The sequence below is a fragment of the Eulemur rufifrons genome, chromosome 8 (genome assembly GCF_041146395.1).
Source record: "Eulemur rufifrons isolate Redbay chromosome 8, OSU_ERuf_1, whole genome shotgun sequence".
NCBI classification, from domain to species: domain Eukaryota; kingdom Metazoa; phylum Chordata; class Mammalia; order Primates; family Lemuridae; genus Eulemur; species Eulemur rufifrons.
The window spans coordinates 99,772,217-99,792,780 of record NC_090990.1 but is presented as its reverse complement, the minus strand read 5'-3'; the positions used below and the strand labels follow the sequence as shown (position 1 = coordinate 99,792,780).

The 20,564-nt window shown below is 46.7% G+C and overlaps 2 protein-coding genes and 1 non-coding gene across 15 annotated transcripts in view; all 3 read left to right on the top strand.

Annotated features, from left to right (window-relative positions):
- The first annotated feature begins 1,727 nt into the window (after positions 1 to 1,727).
- LOC138391206 (small nucleolar RNA U13) lies at positions 1,728 to 1,831 on the top strand. Its single transcript, XR_011234816.1, has one exon. It is a non-coding gene; the product is annotated as a small nucleolar RNA U13 (small nucleolar RNA).
- A 1,065-nt stretch (positions 1,832 to 2,896) lies between these two features.
- On the top strand, positions 2,897 to 20,285 carry SLC25A44 (solute carrier family 25 member 44). 3 transcript variants are annotated; one of them, XM_069480402.1, is made up of 6 exons: positions 2,897 to 3,050; positions 4,880 to 5,033; positions 8,287 to 8,924; positions 15,366 to 15,493; positions 17,452 to 17,639; positions 20,170 to 20,285. In XM_069480402.1, exons 3-6 carry the CDS (start codon positions 8,300 to 8,302, stop codon positions 20,204 to 20,206), a joined length of 978 nt encoding a protein of 325 aa, XP_069336503.1. In that variant the 5' UTR covers positions 2,897 to 3,050; positions 4,880 to 5,033; positions 8,287 to 8,299; the 3' UTR covers positions 20,207 to 20,285. The 3 variants fall into 3 exon arrangements, with proteins under 3 accessions (XP_069336503.1, XP_069336504.1, XP_069336505.1); XM_069480403.1 differs by lacking the exon at positions 4,880 to 5,033; XM_069480404.1 differs by lacking the exons at positions 2,897 to 3,050; positions 4,880 to 5,033 and adding an exon at positions 6,096 to 6,140.
- Positions 20,237 to 20,564, top strand: part of PMF1 (polyamine modulated factor 1) — a 23,071-nt gene continuing 22,743 nt past the window's right edge. For 2 of the 11 annotated variants that reach the window (XM_069480421.1, XM_069480418.1), the window contains exon 1: positions 20,238 to 20,476. In XM_069480421.1, the coding sequence (XP_069336522.1) occupies positions 20,316 to 20,476 (161 nt within the window). In that variant the 5' untranslated portion in view covers positions 20,238 to 20,315. Of the gene's footprint in view, positions 20,477 to 20,564 lie in introns of all 11 variants that reach the window. The other 9 variants (XM_069480415.1, XM_069480417.1, XM_069480413.1 and 6 more) reach the window with 9 other exon arrangements.

Genomic DNA, 20,564 nt, shown 5'->3' with positions numbered 1-20,564 from the left:
TTTTTTTTTTTTTTTGAGACAGGGTCTCACTCTGTCATCTGGGCTAGAGTGCAGTGGCATCATCATAGCTTACTGAAATCTCCAATTCCTGGGCTCAAGTGATCCTCCTGCTTCAGTCTCCCAAGTAGCTGGGACTACAGGCACAAGCCACTGTGCCTGGCCAGTTTTTCTATTTTTTTGTAGAAATGGGGTGTTGTTTTTGCTCAGGCTGGTCTCAAACTCCTGAGCTCAAGTGATCCTCCCGCCTCGGCCTCCCAGAATGCTAGGATTACAAATGTGAGCCACTGCAAGGATTACAAATGTGAGCCACTGCACCGGCCCAAGGTTTTGTTTGAATGTTTGTTTTCAGTTCTTTTGTATATATACTCAGGAGTGAAACTTCTGGGTCATATGCTAATTTTATGCTTAGTTTATTGAAGAACTGCCAAACTGGTTTCCACTGCAGCTGCACTATTTTACATTCCTACCAGCAATGTCTGAAGGCTCCCATTTCTGCACATCCTTACCAATGATTGTTATTTTCTGTTTTTTGTTTGTTTTAATTTTAGCCATCCTAGTGGCTGTGAAGTGGTATCACATCGACTTGGTTTTGATTCGCATTTCCCTAAAGACTGATGATGCTGAGTATCTTTTCATGTGCTTATTGGCCACTTGTATATTTCCTTTGCAGAAATGTCTATTCAAGTCCTTTGTTCATTTTTTTTTTTTTTTTTGAGACAGAGTCTCACTCTGTTGCCCAGGCTAGAGTGAGTGCCGTGGCGTCAGCCTAGCTCACAGCAACCTCAAACTCCTGAGCTCAAGTGATCCTCCTGTCTCAGCCTCCCGAGTAGCTGGGACTACAGGCATGCGCCACCATGCCCGGCTAATTTTTTCTACATATATTTTTAGCTGTCCATATGATTTCTTTCTATTTTTTTAGTAGAGGTGGGGTCTCGCTCTTGCTCAGGCTGGTCTTGAACTCCTGAGCTCAAACGATCCGCCCACCTCGGCCTCCCAGAGTGCTAGGATTACAGGCGTGAGCCACCGCGCCCGGCCATGTTCATTTTTTTTTTTTAATTTTTTTTTTTTTTTTTTTTTTTGAGACAGAGTTTCACTCTCTTGCCTGGGCTGGAGTGCCGTGGCGTCAGCCTAGCTCACAGCAACCTCAAACTCCTGAACTCAAGCCATCCTCCTGCCTCAGCCTCCAGGGTAGCTGGGACTACAGGCATGCGCCACCATGCCCGACTAATTTTTTCTATTTTTAGTTGTTTGGCTAATTTCTTTCTATTTATAGTAGAGACGGGTCTTGCTCTTGCTCAGGCTGGTCTCAAACCCCTGAGCTCAAAGGATCCACCCGCCTCAGTCTCCCAGAGTGCTAGGATTACAGGCGTGAGCCACTGCGCCTAGCCTCATTTTTTTAAATTTAAAAAAATTTTTCTCAGCCTGAGCAAGAGCGAGACCCCATCTCTACTAAAAATAGAAAGAAATCATATGGACAGCTAAAAATATATATAGAAAAAATTAGCCGGGCATGGTGGCGCATGCCTGTAGTCCCAGCTACTCGGGAGGCTGAGACAGGAGGATCACTTGAGCTCAGGAGTTTGAGGTTGCTGTGAGCTAGGCTGACGCCACGGCACGCACTCTAGCCTGGACAACAGAGTGAGAGTCTGTCTCAAAAAAAAAAAAAAAATTTTCCTGGTCCAAGTCATAGAAGCTTACCTTTGCTCATTTTTAAATAGGGTTGTTTTATCCTTTTGTAGTTCATAAGCTGTATGATTGGGTTTTCACATGCATGCGTGAGATGTGCCTCCCTCAAATCTTGTTACGACGTCGGCACATTAGCTGTCTGACATGAAAAAAATAAAAATAAATAAATAAAATACATAGGGTTGTTTGTCTTTTTGTTGTTGAGTTGTAGAGATACTAATTTTGAAATGAATTGACTCTCCACCTCAGGCCTCCCAGCTCATTTAAAGAGCTCCTCCTCTTCTTTTAAGTATGTGTGTGTGCGTGTGTGTGTGTGTGTGTGTGTGTGTGTATATATATGGGCAAATAGTTTCAGATCAGAGCTGGAAGTTTCAGAACATTAATGCAATTTTCTCCGCCACCAGGATGTCCCCATTCCTGCAATTTAAGTTCCCAAATCTCAAAATTGGTTACGTAACTTCAGTCCTTCCTGCTGCACTTTGGCCCCTACTATTTTCGCTCCATAAATGAGAAAAGTTACATAAAAAACCACAGATTAAGGCCGGGCGCCGAGGCTCACGCCTGTAATCCTAGCACTCTGGGAGGCCGAGGTGGGTGGATCATTTGAGCTCAGGGGTTTGAGACCAGCCTGAGCATAGAGTGAGACCCCATCTCTACTAAAAATAGAAAGAAATTATCCGGACAACTAAAAATATATATAGAAAAAAATTAGCCGGGCATGGTGGCGCATGCCTGTAGTCCCAGCTACTCGGGAGGCTGAGGCAGGAGGATCGCTTGAGCCCAGGAGTTTGAGGTTGCTGTGAGCTAGGCTGACGCCACGGCACTCTAGCCCGGGCAACAGAGTGAGACTCTGTCTCAGAAAGAATTAAAAAATTTTGAAAAAAAATCACACATTAGATATGAACATAAAGATTCCAATAGATCTCCAAACAGAAAGTGACGCATTTACAACTGGATCTTCGAGAAGCGCCGGGTTACTCAATTTCCTTGAATTACAGAAAGCGCCCAAGCCGACCACACGCATGCTCTAAGGCTGAGGGCATGGCGAAGCTAAGGAAGGCGTGGCTATTGCCCAAATCCAAGATGACCACGAGAACCGCCCATCTTTGCTCCTGGGGGAGGCTCAAAGGCTCAAATGCCATTGGCAGAATTGTCCACTGCTCATCCCCGCCCCCTGCAGGAGGCGGTAATGACAGCGTCCCAATTTCCGGTTCCGGCAGTACCAGGAGGTCGATTCGAGATGGAGGAAGATGCGAGCGGAGGCCGGCAATCGCTGGGAAGGGAGGAGAGAGTGGGGCCTGCGGCCTAGATGCCTGGGCTTGGAGTTCGCCTCAGACGCGGTGGAACTGCCGGAGTCTGAGAAGGTAAGAAGCCACTGGCTTGGGGTGCCTGAGGACTAAGGTCTCTGAAGACCTGGACTTGTCAAGGAGGCAAAGGATAGCTGCGGTGCCAGGTTGCGGTGCCATGCAGTTTTGGGAATGAAGGACAACTCCGGCGAGGCATCTTCCTGGCAGAGGAGCATGAAATTCGCTGACAGCGAAAGAAGCATGGCAAGAGGCATGGCGAGGGGCATGTTCCAGGACCCAGAGTCAGCTGTGCGGGGGCCAGGACAGAAGCTGCATAAAGGGGGTGTCACGTGGAACGTGTGGAGAAGATTGTCATGTGGTGTCTGTGATGAGGGAATCACATGGGAACCTATGGGAGATCAAACGAAGGCTGGGTGGGAATCTCACCTTGTCTGAGGGAGGGAGGAGATTGTCTCAGAGGTGGAGTTGGAGGCATGGCCAGGGACCTCACATAGGGAAATGTATGTTCAGTAGGACAGGAGGGCAGGCATGTAAATATATTCATATTCATGTAGTGGACAGCTCCCAGGATGCAGAGCCTTGATGCAGATGCAGTAGAGAACCGAAGGAATAGAAGATGCTGGTCTCTACTCCTTGTTTCCAGCTGAGAAGTGGGAACCCATGGGTGTCTTGTCAGGAGTTGCAGAAGGTGCTTTGATTTGGTGGGAATGATTGATTGAAAAGATCAGAATGGAAGAAGTGGTCATCGTTGTGCTCAGCTCCAGTGACAAGTCAGGATGGAGTCAGAGGGCTCCTAACCTAGTCTTAATGGTCCCGGACTTCTAGAGTAGTTGTTATAATTCTTGTAATACTGAAAACCCTTAATATTTAAAGCAATGCTTCTCAAATTTTGATACACATCACTCAGAGATCTTGTTCAAATGTTGGTTCTTACTCAGCAGGTCTGGAGTGCAACCTGAAATTCTGTATTTCTTTTTTTTTTTTTTTTGAGACAGAGTCTCACTTTGTTGCCCAGGCCAGAGTGAGTGCCGTGGCGTCAGCCTAGCTCACAGCAACCTCAAACTCCTGAGCTCAAGCGATCCTCCTGTCTCAGCCTCCCGAGTAGCTGGGACTACAGGCATGCACCACCATGCCCGGCTAATTTTTTCTATATATGTTTTTAGCTGTCCATATAATTTCTTTCTATTTTTAGTAGAGATGGGGTCTCGCTCTTGCTCAGGCTGGTCTCGAACTCCTGAGCTCAAACGATCCGCCCACCTCGGCCTCCCAGAGTGCTAGGATTACAGGCATGAGCCACCGCGCCCGGCCTGAAATTCTGTATTTCTAACAAGCTCCTAGGTGGTGCCCATGTGGCTGGTCTGTGGACCACTTGAGTGGCAAGGAGTTAGAGCATCATTGTCCAATAGAACTTTCTGCAATGATAGAAATGCTTTACTGTTAACAAAACACTTTTGTAATTATTAGCTCATATGAGTTGTACCACAACTGTTACGTAGCGTTGGCAGGCTTTATTAGCTCGTGTTAAATGAGGAAACTGAATTTCAGTGAAGTGACTAGGTCCTATCATACACTAGTAAGTAATGGAAGTGGAACTTAAATATAGATCTCCTGACTACTGATGTTCTTTCCATTGTATGACTTCGCCTTCCAAGTGACTCTGCCTTCTCCAGAGCTAGAATCTTATCTCAGAACCTAGTGAATAGTTCCATGTGAGTTTTCTCGTACAAGGAGCATGGCAGTGGAGAGGAGGTGTACATACCTGGGCCAGTTTAGTTGTCCTTTCCCATTGGCAGGGTCACTAGTGGGAGCTCCATCTGTAACATTTTACTTGATGGCTTCAGGACAAAGCGTTTACTAATCCTTAGTCACCTGTTCGGTCCCCACAGGAAGCACTTCAACATTTGTGCCTGAGCAGTGTTAATAGGTGGGAGAAAATCCAGAATTGGAGCCATGCACACAAATAAGGGTCTGGGAAAGAGCCATAAAGAATTGGGCTGACTGCCTTGGGGAAGAGGAAGGCTGAAGGAACTTTGTTTACAGGTAAATGCAAAATTTTTCAGAGGGTAAAACAAGAGGAACTGGTTTTGATATTTCAGCAGGAAGTTTGGAAGTTACATAACAAAGAGCAGGTTGAGATCCCACCTTTTAGGAGCAGCCTCCTCCTTTTGAGGGGGTAAAGGGAGTGGGTGCTATGCCCTCTCCTCTTCTACTGTAGTGGCTTACCTCTTTGAGGCATGACCCTTAGTGGCTTCTCCTGTCACCACGAGAATATAGGAGTTAACTGCCTCAGAGAGTCCCCGTTTTCTTCTGGGAATTTCAAATAGACTGGCATGTGTGCGAGATGGAGGCAAGGGGAAAATGGGGCAGTGGGTCCTGCCCTAGGATTTCTCATCAGGAGATGCCAGTACTTGGTGATTCAGCTTGATAAGTTGAGATGGCATCATGAAGCCAGGTCCTGGAACAGAATCCATCGTTGCTCTGTCTTTCAGTTTCTCTGACCCTCTGCCCTACAGAACACGCAGTTTGCATGTGCCCACCAGGAGGCTCTCTTGCTTGAGCCCTGCTGTATGTCCTGTGTTGACAATGTGACTGCTCAGCCACTGAGCTCAGTCCCTCCACAAACACACTGGGAAAGCAGAGGCAGCTCTTGGTTTCTCTGGAACAAAACTGAGAGAAGGCCTTGGGCATTTGCATGGCCAGGAGATTATGCTTAACCCTTGAGTGACCTGCAGTCATGAGAGCATTAATTTTGCCTCCGAGGGGTGGGAATGACTTGGCTTTAAACAGTGATTTGTGTTAGAATTCCTCAACCCCGTGGGGTAGGAGGCAGGTAGAGTAGAGGAGAAATCTTGGCTCATATCCTTCGTCTACCTTTGACCAACTCTATGACATTGAGTCTGTTACTTTTAACCTAGCTGACCCTCCATTTCCTCATTTATCAGAAGTCTCTAACTGTACATGGGTAAGTTGTAAGGATTACATGCGGTAATAGCTATTCAGTAAATCCTAGTGTTTCTCTGTATCTTCTCACCTCAGTGATGTTGGAAACATGATCTTGGGAACCTGGATGACATTCATCCTGGGGCAGGAGAGTCAGTGGCCTTTTGGTTGAAGGGCTCAGAGGAGAAGATTGCCCCACTGGACTTGGTGGGTGTCCCAGGCTGAGGCTGGGGATGAAGTCCACCTTTGCCTACAGCAAGTGGTACATCCATGTTCCAGGGGTCCTCCTGACTGCAGAACCCTACCTCTAGCTCATTTTCCACAACCTAGATTTTCCATTCTGCCCAACCCAGTTGACCTTGTCTTCTCTCTCCCTTCCACTGTCTATATGTATTCCTCTTTCATTCAAACTTTTTTGTCCTGCAGACAGTCTGACCTGGTTAGGAGCACCTTACCCATTTCTCGCTGCCCCCCCCCCTTTTTTTTTTAAGAGACAGAGTTTTGCTCTGTCACCAAGGCTGGAATGCAGTGGCATAATCATAGCTCACTGTAACCTTGAACTCCTGGGCTCAAACAATCCTCCTGGCTCAGCCACCGAGTAGCTAGGACTGCAGGTGTGTGCCACCATGCCTGGCTCATTTTTAAAAAAAAAATTTTGTAGAGATGAGATCTTGTATGTTGTCCAGGCTATCCATTCCTCACCTTGAAGCTAAGGTTTTCCCTCAGCTCTCAAGTACTCAATTTGCACTGTGGGTAGTCTATACTTTAATGAAAATGATACACTCCAGCTCAGGGAGTCCCAAAAGCCAACCTTGCTTCCTCACTGACTCCCATGGGACAAAAGCTATCTGAAGCCTGAGTTGGGACCTTTGGTTGGGGAAGCTGGTTGAGGATGAACTCTGATTAGGCACTTGGCATGAGGTTTGCCACTGGAACTGCTGGTATAGAATGTTTTAGCCCTTTGGAGTCATCCCTGTGATGTGGCCACCTGCTTTCTCTTCCTTTAGGGGTTTTTCTTAAAGCCTGGGAAGCCCCTGCTTCTTACTTCCTGGAATTTATCTTCCTACTCTCCCTTTCTGGCCAAAAATTTCCATTGTCGTAAAGAATGGGGGTGGGCTACACTGGAGCACATTATGTTACCACTAAGTATATGTCTAATATATGATGTCCTCTGGTTTGACACCACCTTACACAATTTTTACATTAGTAAGCTTATTAGTTTTTTGAAATCCTAGGCATTGGATACACTTAACATGAGGGCCACGTGTACATTAACTTGTCCTGGTTTCTTTCCCTCTGTATCTTATACCCATTCCCAGTGTGATACGTATCTCCTTGCCTGAGTTTCTCAAAGCCTGAGTCTATCTTATCTGTCACTTCTCTCCCTTCGTTGTCTAGGGCTGAGATTGTGGTTTATATTCTTAGAGTTGAAAGCATGGGGTCAAACGTATTCTCTACTTTGTAGTTCTCCAGACTTCAGGGAAACTAGTTAGCTCTCAGGTAGTTCTTTTCTGTCTTTCTCAGAGTGAGTTATCTAATAACCAAAGAGGACTCTGACCTTTGGCCTGTTCCTGACTTTTTAACTCCTTTCGTTGGAGGGAGGGGGGTGCCCTGTTGTGTGAAAGCCCCGCTTGCCCTCTTCCCCACACTTTCTTCTAATGCAGACTGGAGAAAATACTGCAGAAGTGTAGTGAGTGTGGGTCAGGGGAGCTCAGAGGGGCCAGCATAGGAAACCAGAAACGAAACGGGTCAACTGGTAAATGGTGGTAAGAAACGTCCTGCTGAGGAGGAAGGGCCAAGGTGGTGCCTCTTCAGTGTGCCCAGGAGCATCAAAAATGGAGCACTCCTTTTCAGCCTCTGGGAACCTTCTAAATGTCACTCAGTAACATCCCATTAGCACACTTAAAGGCCCTGCATCCCACCAGGTAGTCGGTTTGTCCACAGCATCCTGAGCTCTGCCTGGGTGAGCCAGACAAGGAGAATGGTCCCTGGCCAGGGTGGTGACACCAGGGCCCGGGCCCAGGCAGAGACAGAGAGTCAGGCTAGAAGATCCTGTAAGCTGGGGGCACGGAGCTGCGGTGGGCCAGGGGAATCACTGTGGTGAGGAACGACTGTGGAGGACGGAACTGGAGTTGGGAAGGACTGGGCATGGACAGAGAAGGGGGCAGTATCCTGATCTGTGAAGGACGACTCAGGTGGGGATCGGCAGAGCCAGGCTGGGTATAGTCTAAGCTTCATCGAGGCGAGTGTCCAGGAGAGGAAGCCTGAGAATGGCTTCAGAACCTAGCCAGGAGGGGAAAGTGCAAATTTCTTACCTCCTTCCTCACAGCCCTCCAACCTGCTCATATCCCAGGTCTTCAGTCACAATGGAGGACAAACGCAACATCCAGATCATAGAGTGGGAACACCTGGACAAGAAGAAGTTCTACGTGTTTGGCGTGGCAATGACAATGATGATCCGTGTCAGCGTCTACCCATTCACTCTCATCCGCACCCGGCTGCAGGTTCAGAAGGGCAAGAGCCTCTACCATGGGACCTTTGATGCCTTCATCAAGATCCTGCGAGCAGATGGTGTGACTGGCCTCTACCGGGGGTTCCTAGTCAACACCTTCACCCTCATCTCTGGCCAGTGCTACGTCACCACTTATGAACTCACCCGGAAGTTTGTAGCTGACTACAGCCAGAGCAACACAGTCAAATCCCTGGTGGCTGGTGGCTCGGCTTCCCTCGTAGCCCAGAGCATCACAGTGCCCATTGATGTAGTCTCTCAGCACCTGATGATGCAGCGCAAAGGTGAAAAAATGGGCCGTTTCCAGGTGCGAGGGAACCCGGAGGGACAAGGGGTTGTTGCCTTTGGCCAAACCAAGGACATCATCAGGCAGATCCTGCGGGCCGATGGGCTTCGTGGCTTCTACCGAGGCTACGTGGCTTCACTGCTTACCTATATCCCAAACAGTGCTGTCTGGTGGCCCTTCTATCACTTCTACGCAGGTAAGCGGGGCCACGAGAGTGGGGAGGGGGAGTGGGGTTATCAGTGAAGCTGAGATACTGTTGCTTTGTTCATGTTGGAGTGGAGGTGAGATTTAACGGGGGGAATGGGTCATTCATTCAGCAAATATTTGAATTCAAGATGATTCAAAGATGAATAAGACGTGGTTCTTGCCTTCAAAGATCTTACAACATAGTGAGGGGAAGCAGACAAGTGAAATAGATGACTGTAAAACAGGGTATAATGTATGCTCTAGGTGCATTGGAATCAATTTAGATTAACAGAATATTAGCAGATCTTTGGAAGGTGGGGGAGGACAAAAGCTGCCATGAGATGTTTGGAATTTGAAGATAAAATTGACAGATAATAGTGAGCTTTTGAGTTGGATATTTTCCCTCAGCATTGTTAAATTCAAGGTGTAACATAACTTTGAACCTCTCTACTATAATAATATATCTTTGTTCATAAGACTTTAAGTATTTCCCAGATTGGGATTACTGGGTCAAAAGAGAACATTTTTGAGGGTTTCCCTAGACATAGTGCCAGATTGCCTTCTGAAAGGGCAGGGTACATTGTGAAGAGCAGGACTTGAGTGTGCCTGCTACCCTGGGATGTCCGTCCACTATTTGAGTAACGACCGAGCTTCTGTTAGGGCAGACTACGCTTGCACCCTCCCTAATCCTTGCTGCTGCCCCCTAACCCTTGGAATTGGCATTCTGTCCCATCCCATCTGGAATTTTTCTTTCTTTCTTTTTTCTTATTTTTAGCACATGTGAGCTGAGAGTACCCATCTAGAACTTTTCTGTCCAAATTTTTTTTTTTTTTTTTTTGAGACAGAGTCTCACTCTGTTGCCCGGGCTAGAGTGCCGTGGCGTCAGCCTAGCTCACAGCAACCTCAAACTCCTGGCTCAAGCATTGTTCCTGCCTCAGCCTCCCAGGTAGCTGGGACTATAGGAATATACCACCATGCCCGGCTAATGTTTTCTATATATTTTTAGTTGTCCAGCTAATTTCTTTCTATTTTTAGTAGAGATGGGGTCTCGCTCTTGCTTAGGCTGGTCTTGAACTCCTGACCTCAAGTGATCCTCCTGCCTTGGCCTCCCAGAGTGCTAGGATTACAGTCATGAGCTACCACACCTGGCCTTTTCTGTCCAAATTTTGTAATGACTTCCTAACCTGTAATCATTTTGTTTCTGTGGCACTGTGCTTTTCTGGTGCTCCTTCTGTTTTTCTGATTAAAACTTCTTTTTGCCAGCTCTGTTTCTTTTGTTTAGCATAATCTTTGATGTAGAGCATTTGGTAAACGTCAGATTCCTGGAAGCTTCTGACGTCAAGTGGGAGACTGGGGTTTGATTCCCCAGTGGGGAATTAATTTTTTCTTTTTCTTTTTTTTTTTTTTTGTGACAGAGTCTCACTCTGTCACCCAGACTAGAGTGCAGTGGCGTCATCATAGCTCACTGCAACCTCAAACTCCTGGACTCAAGCAATCCCTCTGCCTCAGCCTCCCAAGTAGCTGGGACTACAGGTGCATGCCACTATGTGCGACTAATTTTTCTGCTTTTTGTAGAGACAGGTTCTCACTCTTGCTCTGCCTGGTCTCAAACTCCTGGCCTCAAGCAATCCTCCCATCTCGGCCTCCCACAGTGTTAGGATTACAGGTGTGAGCCACCGTACCTGGCTAGAATTAATTATTTAAAAAAAAAAAAATCTTCCTGGGAAATGTGAGCATCTTCTCTTGAGTCTGTCTTGAGCCTTCTCTCTTCATTTGATTTTATTTATAATTACAGCTACACTTTTCAGATCTGTCCAACACCTCTATTTCTATCCCTAGACTAATCTTTCCAAAGCTCTAGATGGACATTCTTTTTTGTGTGTGTGAGACAGAGTCTCACTCTGTTGCCCAGGCTAGAGTGCTGTGGCGTCAGCCTAGCTCACAGCAACCTCAAACTCCTGGGCTCAAGGAATCCTCCTGCCTCAGCCTCCCGAGTAGCGGGGACAACAGACATGCGCCACCATGCCCGGCTAATTTTTTCTCTGTATATTTTAGTTGTCCATATAATTTCTTTCTATTTTAGTAGAGACAGGGTCTCGCTCTTGCTCAGGCTGGTCTCGAACTCCTGAGCTCAAACGATCCGCCCACCTTGGCCTCCTAGAGTGCTGGGATTACAGGCGTGAGCCCGGCCATAGACGGACATTCTGACTGTTGGACCTCTCCACTCGGATGCATCTACTTATGTCTGAAATTTTATTCAATTAACTATTCTTGGTCCCAAGCTGGCTATTCTTTCTGACTTACTTTCATTTGTCCATGGCCTTGTTATTCTCCAAATCACTGATACTGAAGCCTTGGGGATTGTACTTGACCACTCCCTCTTCTTTGTTCCCACATCTAGTCCTGGGAACTCTAAAATGCCTCTCCCAACTTTCTCTTCATTCCTACTGCCTTCTCTGGAAACCATGCCTCTGTTACCATCCTCCTAGCCTGCTGCATCAGCCTTCTAGCTGGTCTAACTTCTCTTCTTTCCCATCCATTGCACACATACTAATAGATTAATCTTTTAAACCCTAGTTGTGGTGTTTAGAGGCTCCCACTGCTTACTGAATAAAATCCAAACCCTTCAGCCTGGATTCGTCCTCCCTTTAAAGCGAAATCTCCTATTGCTTCCCTATGTACAGGCCGTTTGTGCTGCAGTCTGGACAGATAATGCACAATTCCTCACCCATGCATCTTCTTTCCTACCTCTTGTGCTTTGTTTGTGCCATCTTCTGCCTACATGCCTTCCAGATTAGCTTACTCTTGGTAAAATCATGACTTAATTTTTTTTTTTTTTTTTAGAGACATGGTCTCATTCTGTCACCCAGACTCAGTATAGTGGCATGATCATAGCTCGCTATAACTTTGAACTCCTGGGCTCAAGCGATCTTCTCACCTCAGCCTCCCAAGTAGCTAGGACTACAAGCATGCACCACCATGCCCTGCTAATTTAAAAACTGTTTTTTTAGAAATGGGATCTTGCTATGTTGACCAGGCTGGTCTCAACTTCTGGGCTCAAGTGGTCCTCCTGCCTCAGCTTCCCAAAGCACACGATTTACCTTAAGTGCTGCTTACTGCCTCTTCTCCCATCCTCTCCATGTACTCCTTAACCCAGAAGTGATTCTTCCTTTGTTCAACCCCATGACATTGCTTGAATGTTTCTTAAGACAGTTGTAACATTTGCTTTGATGTTATTTGTATGTGTCTTATCTCTTCTACTGCATGGGAAGGTTCTTAGAAGGGGGAGGGAACTAACATTTATTGAATGCTCACTGTGTGCCAGGCTCCATGTGCGAGCTTACATATCTCATAACTGTGATGTAGGTGTTCTATAGCAACAGGGACCATGTACCTCCCAATGCCTGGCTTAGGGTCTGGTGAATCGTAAGTGCTCAATAAATATTTGTTGAATGAGTAGATTGGTTTTTGTCACTCCCTTGTGCTTAAAATTGGCTGATACTGCCTTATGGGCATGGAGAATAAAATCCAGTTTCCTTCCCGTGGTCTACACAGCTCTGTTGATCTGGTCCCTGTCTGCTTCTCCATCCCCATCCCCTGCCACTTACCCCTTCCTCACTCTGGTCCATCTGTGCTGCTCCTCTGTCAGTTCCTGGTACACTGCAAACTCTGTTGTCCCAAGGCCTTTGCAGATAAATGTTCTCTCTGCCTGGGACACCCTTTCCTCTATTCTTTGTGTGGCTGGCTCCTCATTCTTCAAGCCTCAGCTTATGTGCCACCTTTGCAAAGATGACTTATTTACCCTATTGGAAAGAGAGCTTTTTCTGTTTTATATTTCAGCACGTTGTTTCTGTCTTAGCACTCATCATAATTTTCAATTATTTTGCCCCCAACCCCCAGTTTCTTAATTAGAATGCAAGTTTCAAAGTTTCATGAAGGCATTTCCCTGTGCATTTCTTTGTGTTTTGGTTTCTGTTGTTGTTGTTGTTGTTATTGTTTATTTTTTTTGAGACAGGGTCTTGCTCTGTCACCCAGGCTGTAGTGCAGCGGCGTAATCATAGGTTACTGCAGCCTCGAACTCCTGGGCTCAAGCAATCCTCCTGCTTCAGCCTCAGCCCAGCCTCCCATCCCAAGTAGCTAGGACAACAGGCATGTGCCACCACACTGGCTAATTTAAAAATTTTTTTTCGGAGAATGTGGTCTCACTATGTTTCCCAGGCTGGTGTTGAACTCCTGGCCTCAAGCTCTCCTCCCGCCTTGGCACTTGTCCAAAGTCATTTAGCCAGGAAGGACTTAAAACAAATCTGAGGTTATCTTCTACCTTATAGATAAGGGGTTCTTAAAATAAATGTTTATTGAATGAATAACGGAGGAAGAGGAAAAACATGGGGCTCTTTCCCCCACCTTCTTGCCTTTGTGTTTTCATCCTTTCCCTAAGCCCCAAGAAAATGGCATGTGTGCATGATCAGAGTTGGAATCTGCAGCTTGCAGGCCTGGGTGCCAGTGTAGACGGGCCCAAGAAGGTGGGCAGTGCCAGTCCAGATGCTACATTCTAATAATTGCAAAATGCCTTCTCAGGAGAAACCAGACACCCATGAGGCATTGCCACAGTTCACTTTGTTTCTGTTTGTGTGCTGATTCTGGGGAGAAAGTGTTTAGAAACTGGAGGAGAGGTGGTTCTGGTAGGGCTTAACCATGTCAGCTGGGACTTAGAAGCCTTTACTTCTGCCCTGCCAACCTCCACCTCCCTACTTCTCTCTGGCCACAAACTACCAAAACTAGGAGCATGAGAAAAAAATTCTTAAAGGTATTGCAACTGAACTATAGAAGAGAAAACCCTAACTGGCTTACTTCTTTGATCTCATCTACTGTTCTTGCCCTTGCTCATTTCTGTTCCAGGCTACTGGAGTTGCTGTCCCTCAAATATTTGTTGGGTGCTCCTGCCTCAGGGCTTTTGCATAGAATATTATCCCTTCCTTGAAAAGCTCTTTCCATAGATGCACGTGGCTTGTACTGCCTCCTTCAGGCCTTTGCTCAAACTTCACCTTCTTGGAATGGGCGTCCATAACTACCTTGTTTACAATGGCAATCCCTTTACCCTCTACCCATGGCATTCCCTATCTCCCTTTTCTGCTTTATTTTTACCTATAGCACATACCTTCTGACATAGCTATAGATTTTGCTTTTTATTTGTTAATGATCTGTCTTTTTTCACTAGAATGTAAATTTCCTAAGGGCAGGAATTTGAGGTTTTTTTATTCACTGTTAAATCGTCAGGTCCCAGGATGATCAGCTCATGGTAGTCACTCAATACATCTTTGTTGAATAAATGCATGAACTCATATCTCTCACCTCCAGAGAGGGTAAAGCAAAAATTCAAATACAGGTAGATTTCCCAGTGGCACTAGGAGTGGATGAATCTGGATGCCAGTCTATCTTGATTAGCATTTTGGAAAATGAATTTTTCTTTCTTGATATAGGCTGGAGAGAAGTTCTCACTGTAGAATGACTTTCTGTTTTAATATTAATTGTTTTTATTTTTAAAAACATTTACATGGTTCAAAATTCAAAAGATAGGAAAAGGTATGTAATATGCAGTGCAAAGTATCCTCACCTACTGTAGGTACTCAGTTCCCTTCTGTGGAGACAATCCCTGTCACCAGTTGTTTTGTTTTTGTTGTTTTTGAGAGACAGGGGCTGGGTATGGTGGCTCACGTCTGTAATCCTAGCACTTTGGGAGGCTGAGGCAGGAGAATTACTTGGGGCCAGGAGTTCAAGACCAGCCTGAACGAGAGTGATACTCTGTCTCTACAAAAAATAGAAAAATTATCTAGGCTTGGTGGCACGTGCCTGTAGTCCCAGCTACTAGGGAGGCTGAGGCAGGAAGATTGCTTGAGCCCAGGAATTTAAGGATGCAATGAAAAGAGACAGGGTCTCACTCTGTTGCCCAGGAAGGAGTGCATGAAGTGCAATGGTGCCATCATAGCTCACTGCAGCCTCAAACTCCTGGGTGTACCAGTTTTTAATGTATCCTACTGGAGTTATTCAATGCGTATGTAAGCAAATATTTAGTGTGTGCTTTCCTAGCCTGTGAGTTGGGAGGAACAGAGCAAGAGACAGAGGTTTTTATATCAGGAAGGATTTTCTATCCAGCAAGTAAAAGGAGTCAACAAGCAAAGAGGTTTGAAATTCTCTTCCAGAGGAATCTTGTCTTGTTTAAATGGGTGATGTCACCAAGGTGACTTCTGAAAGGGGCCTGATATTTATAATATAATTTTTTTGGATGCAGATGGAAGCAGAGAAAAGAAAAGATGGGAGTTATGGGTCTATGGTGGCAGAGGATGGAGGGTTTGTCATAGGAGGGAAGGCCAACCGGTAGAAGCAGCAAGCGTAGTGAGGGGCAGTGGGTGATACGTCATGTCTTGAGGTATTGTCTTTCCCTGGATTCCAGAGCAGCTCTCCTACCTGTCTCCTAAGGAGTGCCCTCACATTGTCTTTCAAGCCATCTCAGGGCCTTTGGCTGCAGCCACTGCCTCCATCCTCACCAATCCCATGGATGTCATCCGAACCCGCGTTCAGGTAAGACTGGCCTCCTTCAGCCTCCTGGATAAGCCATTAGAAGTGTGATCTTCCAAGCCCTCCAGTCTTCCCCTGTAAAGTCAGGCTTCTTCTGGCCATCCAAACCCCTTCTTTGAGCTTACCATCTACAGACACCAGCTGAGCACTTGGAAGCACCTAGAATGCTTCTCTCACTTTGTCTGCTAGTTTGCATGTGTCTCCTACTCCATTACATGCCCATGCCTCCAGGAAACCTTACTGGTTTCTTCCAGCCTTTACAGGAATCCTATTCCATAGCCTATTAACATAGTCTATCAACCACTCTTTCCTTTACCTTGCAGCTTTGTGGTTATTAGAAATATTGATTTCAGTTAATGTTCTAAGTCTGTCTGGTTTTTCCACTAAGCTATGAGCTCTCTACAGATTATGAGAGTGACTATTCTCAAATAGGTTTCACAGATTGTACTGTGTGGACTCAGCAAAAACCCTGACAAAGCCCTTGGTGGTGCTGTCCAGAAATTATAGTCCTCGTGTTCATTCAGCTCAAAGACAATTAGAGCAAGGAAATAGAATCTGAATGATGATATATAAAATGCCATTGATAGGTTTTGCTGTATAAAGTTTTAGGTAGAAAGCATGGGGGATTTTAATGTCCTATTTGGGTAACTTAAGAGAAGAGGAGAATCAAAGGTATACAGGAGAGTGGGGTCCTTGGGTTGTGGTGAGGAGAGAAGGGAAGGAAAATAACCTTAACAGGTTGGGGATAAAATCAGCTTCCCTGGTACCAGGATATCAGGAAGGAAATGCATAATAAATATAGGTATTTTTGTCCCTAGCAAAGTGTGCCACCCTCCCCCAGTTGAAAATAAATACACTGGAGTCTTGTTGGTTTGCAGATAATAAAGTGCACAGGCTGAGTCCCCATTCTGTTCTGAGCCTTGTCCTGGGTGTTCTAGGAGGAGATCCAAGGGAAAGGACAGATCTCTACTTTGAGGAGCTCCAGGCTGGAGGACCAGGGACAAGGCTGGAAAAGCCCTTGATGTCCTGTGGATAAATGGGAGGGTTAGGGAAGCAGAGGTGGTGGACGAGAGAGTACTGGAGAGGAAGAAGGGAGTGTGGAGGAGGGTGCTGAAAGGAGACAGGGTGGAATGGGGAGATGTTCTTAGCAATAGCTAGGTTACCTTTTGAAGGTCATACCATATAGGGGGAGGCAGGAACAAGGAATGCATCTGTCCCACATTGGTTCAGGGGCTGAATGGGGTGGTCTCTAAAGGGGTAGTTTAGGGGTGGGACTGGGAAGCGGGTGGGACTGTTGAGGAAGAAGGAAGAGATTCCTGCCTTGGCCAGGTTTTCCAGTGTAATAGGGAAGATGCCTGTATTCATTCATGGAGTACATGAGAGATGACAGGGATGGAGCGGACAGTTCTAGCCCTGGGGCTTCAGAGGGATTGAGATGACCAGTATCAAAATCATGGACTAGGACTAGCAGAGCTGCAGAGGACCTTAGAGGAGATTTAATCCAGCCTCCCTAAGACCAGGGAGAGGCACCCGGTACAAAGACTTGTAGCTACATAGCTTATCTAATGATATTAATAATAACTAACATTTATTGAACACTTAATATCTGCCACCACTGTTGTTAGCATTTGTGAGTACTATTTTCTTTCTTACTCATAACAACCTCATGGTGTAGGTACTATTATCACAGTTTTATATTTGAGGAAAGTGAGGCACAAAGTTAAATTAAGTAAATTACCCAAGGCTATGCTGTTAGTAAGTTGGGCAGCAGAATTCAAGCCCAGGCAGTCCGGCGCCAGAGCTCATACTAAACCACTGTGCTGTACTGTCTCTCAGAGGCAGAATCCAGGCCTTTGGACTTCCCAAGTCTAGTTCTCCCTGCTTTAGCCTAAGGCAGAGGGAGATTAAGCAGAGGGGCTTTGACTACAGACAATGGCCCTCCACTGTGTTGACTTTTCCAGGTTGAGGGCAAGAACTCCATCATCCTGACCTTCAGACAGCTGATGGCAGAAGAAGGGCCTTGGGGCCTCATGAAGGGCCTCTCGGCCAGAATCATCTCAGCCACACCTTCCACCATTGTCATCGTGGTGGGCTATGAGAGCCTCAAGAAACTCAGCCTCCGACCTGAGCTGGTGGACTCAAGACACTGGTAACCAGTGGTGGGGAGAGAAGCCTGCTCTTTTCCACACTACTCTGGGTTGGAGGCAGAGTGGGGAGGACAGCACCCTCTCCAAGTGCCCCCACTGCATACTGAGCCCTGCCCTCGGTCAGGTGGCCTATCTGGGACAGGGACAGAGACTTTGAACTGCTCTTGCTGAAGAGGATCCATGCCTGGATTCCTTGCCCCCACTATTTTTAATTCTCTTGCTGAGCTGGGCTCCCTCACTCAGTCCCTGTTCTCAATCCTGCCTTAAGGACCCCATCCTGCTAACCCTTCCTCTGGCTCACCCCCTCCATCTGTGTCCCTGAGACCCTGAGAAGAGCTATACATAGAGCTTGTTTCCTACCACTGGTTCTTCCTCTTAGGCTTTGCGCCCAGGCTCCAAGCAGCTGCCATGAGCCCTCTCCCTCTTCATATCTTAGGCTTATTTTTATTTTGGGACTGAGCTGCCCACCAGACTACTCTGCTTTTCCCTGCCACTTGGGGCTAAGGTGCCAGGCACTTTTGCACAGGGAGCAGGAGCAGCAAAAACCTCTGGTTCTCCAGAGCATTTGTCTTCTCTTTAGAGGAGTTAATAGACTGGGGAGAAATGTGGGTACTTTATTTTGTGTGTGTATTTTTTTTAAACATCTGTGAACCAAGCTAGTGTCTTAGTCCTGCTAAAGCACCAATCCTACTGTCAGAGCCCACCCCTTCCTCAGACAGGTGGAAAAATGTAATGTAGCTTTTTCCTCAACCCCAGTTCCCTCTCCCTTCAGTGTCCCTTCAGTCCCAGCAGCCCTGAGACAATATAAGCTGTGGGCTTCCCCTGGCCCAGATAACTACAGTGGTGGGCACAGTTCTACACGGATCAGGCTGTCGGGGGTGCACTGGACTCGAAGCACTACCCTGAAAAGTCAGGCTAAGAAAGGACTTGATCTGAAAGGCAATAGGAGGATATGTGTTCTCCGGCACATCTCCCCAGGCCAGCTGAGCCAAGCCGAGGAGACGGAAGTGGAGGTTCTCAGCCCCAGATGGCCATGACATACAAGTCTATACCCCAGTCACTTAGACTCATGGCAGCAGGTGTTGTCTCACAATGGGAATCTCTAAGATGTGGAATCGTCCCAGTCATGTGTACCCTGTGGAGGGATACTAGAAAGAGAATAAAAAGTAGTTCAGGAAGTCACCCAATACTAGGACCACTGCATTTACCAGCCTGATACTGCCAAGATTATCTGCTAAAGCTCTCCTCAGGAGCTAGGAGATGAGCACTCCTTCCCTGCCTCATCCTTCCTACCCTGCCCCACCCCCAAGCCTGTGTTGCAGGCAGAGAGGTGCAGCAAATTGAAAGAGAAGAAGGCATGCCAAACCCTGCATTTCCTCCTGAGACATTTGGCCTGGAAGATCCTCCCTTCTTATTGGTCCCATACCCTGGGAAAGGCCATGGTGCCAATTTGAAAGGTGCTAGCTACCTGAAGCCTTGATATTTCTTACGGCTGCTGCACATTCTTCCAACCTGGCCAGAACAGATTCTGAAAACCCTACTTCCCTACCTTCACCACCACCACTACTAATTTTGGTCTCCATCTTTGAGGGTTTCCCCCTTTCACTTATCTTAATGTTTATTTTTATTTGTCCCTCCCTGTACTTTGTCAAGTGAGTCCTCCAATTTCTATCCACAAATGGTTATATCCAAAGGGTTGGGCCCATAGATCATCTGAATCCTCCTGCCCCTTACTCACCTCTTTACCCTAAGAACCACCAATATAATGGAAGCACCAGGCCCTTCCTCTCTTTCATTCTAGTGAGACCTTTGGAGGTTGTTCTCAGTTCCACACCTTCCTTTCCCTAGAGACTTGTCTTCAATCCTTCCTCACCATGGCAAAGTGGGTAAGGTATCAGGGACAGGAGGTAGTGTCTTGCCTCTCATGTCTTTGTGTGTTTCTCCCTCCAAGACCTCTTCGGTTTTATTACCTTATACAGTATTTCACAGCCTTTCACTTGTTTCTTTCTGTTTCTCTCTCATACATACACAGTTTTATTTATTTTATTTTATTTTGACCCCTCAGAACAGAGTGGACACACATAGTTTTAAATTATGATGTGTGTATAGTTAAAGACTCTTGGCTCCTACTTTCCCATCTAATAGTTTAGGGATTGGGATTGGGTTTGATTAAAACATGTCTTGGTGTGGATGGGACAGTGGACTTCTGTTCTCCCCAAACTGGAGGCCAAAGCAGCCAGAATGTTTATGTATTGGTCGGTAACCAAAACTACAAGAAACTCCTGAACACTGGGCGAGACAGGAAACCTGATTCTTAAGGGACAGGGGAATGAAAATGCACACTCTCTTCACATTCGATAAAATGGACTCTTGTGAATATAACAGTGAATGTTCACTGTTACACTGTACGAAGTCTGTTAAGTGTAATTAAAAGTTTTTATTGAGCCCCTGAGCCTTGGCTTGCGCGTATTTTTCTGGTTGCCTGGTTGCCGAGATACATCTGTTCACTTCTTATCTTCCCTCAACCCTCAGCCTCCGGCAACTTCCCCTCCCCTGCCGGGCTCGGTGATAGACATTCCGCCAGTTCCAATCGGAGGCGCCCAGTGCGAGAGCGGCCAATCGGGAGCTTCGGCGGGCGGGGCGGCCGGGCCAGTTAGATTTGGCGGTTCGACTTCAAGATGGCCGAAGCAAGCAACGCTAACGTAGACGGCGCTTGTGAGGAAAAAGGGCTTGAGGGGTCGTCTTCGGAAGCTGTGCCACCCGGCACTACCATTTCGAGGGTGAAGCTCCTCGACACCATGGTGGACACTTTTCTGCAGAAGCTAGTCGCCGCTGGGAGGTAAGGTGGAGGACAGTGAGAGGTAGAGAGGTAATGAGGTTTGTCCCACGAAAGTCCAAGCCCCGCGAGATCGGGACGGCAGCCGCCG

Excerpts from the sequence above, each read along its gene's own strand:
- SLC25A44 (XM_069480403.1), top strand. The coding sequence starts at position 8,300 with ATGGAGGACAAACGCAACATCCAGATCATAGAGTGGGAACACCTGGAC. Across the intron at positions 8,925-15,365 it reads CTTCTATCACTTCTACGCAG|AGCAGCTCTCCTACCTGTCT; the intron begins GTAAGCGGGGCC and ends CCTGGATTCCAG. Across the intron at positions 17,640-20,169 it reads CTGGTGGACTCAAGACACTG|CCTCCGGCAACTTCCCCTCC; the intron begins GTAACCAGTGGT and ends CTCAACCCTCAG.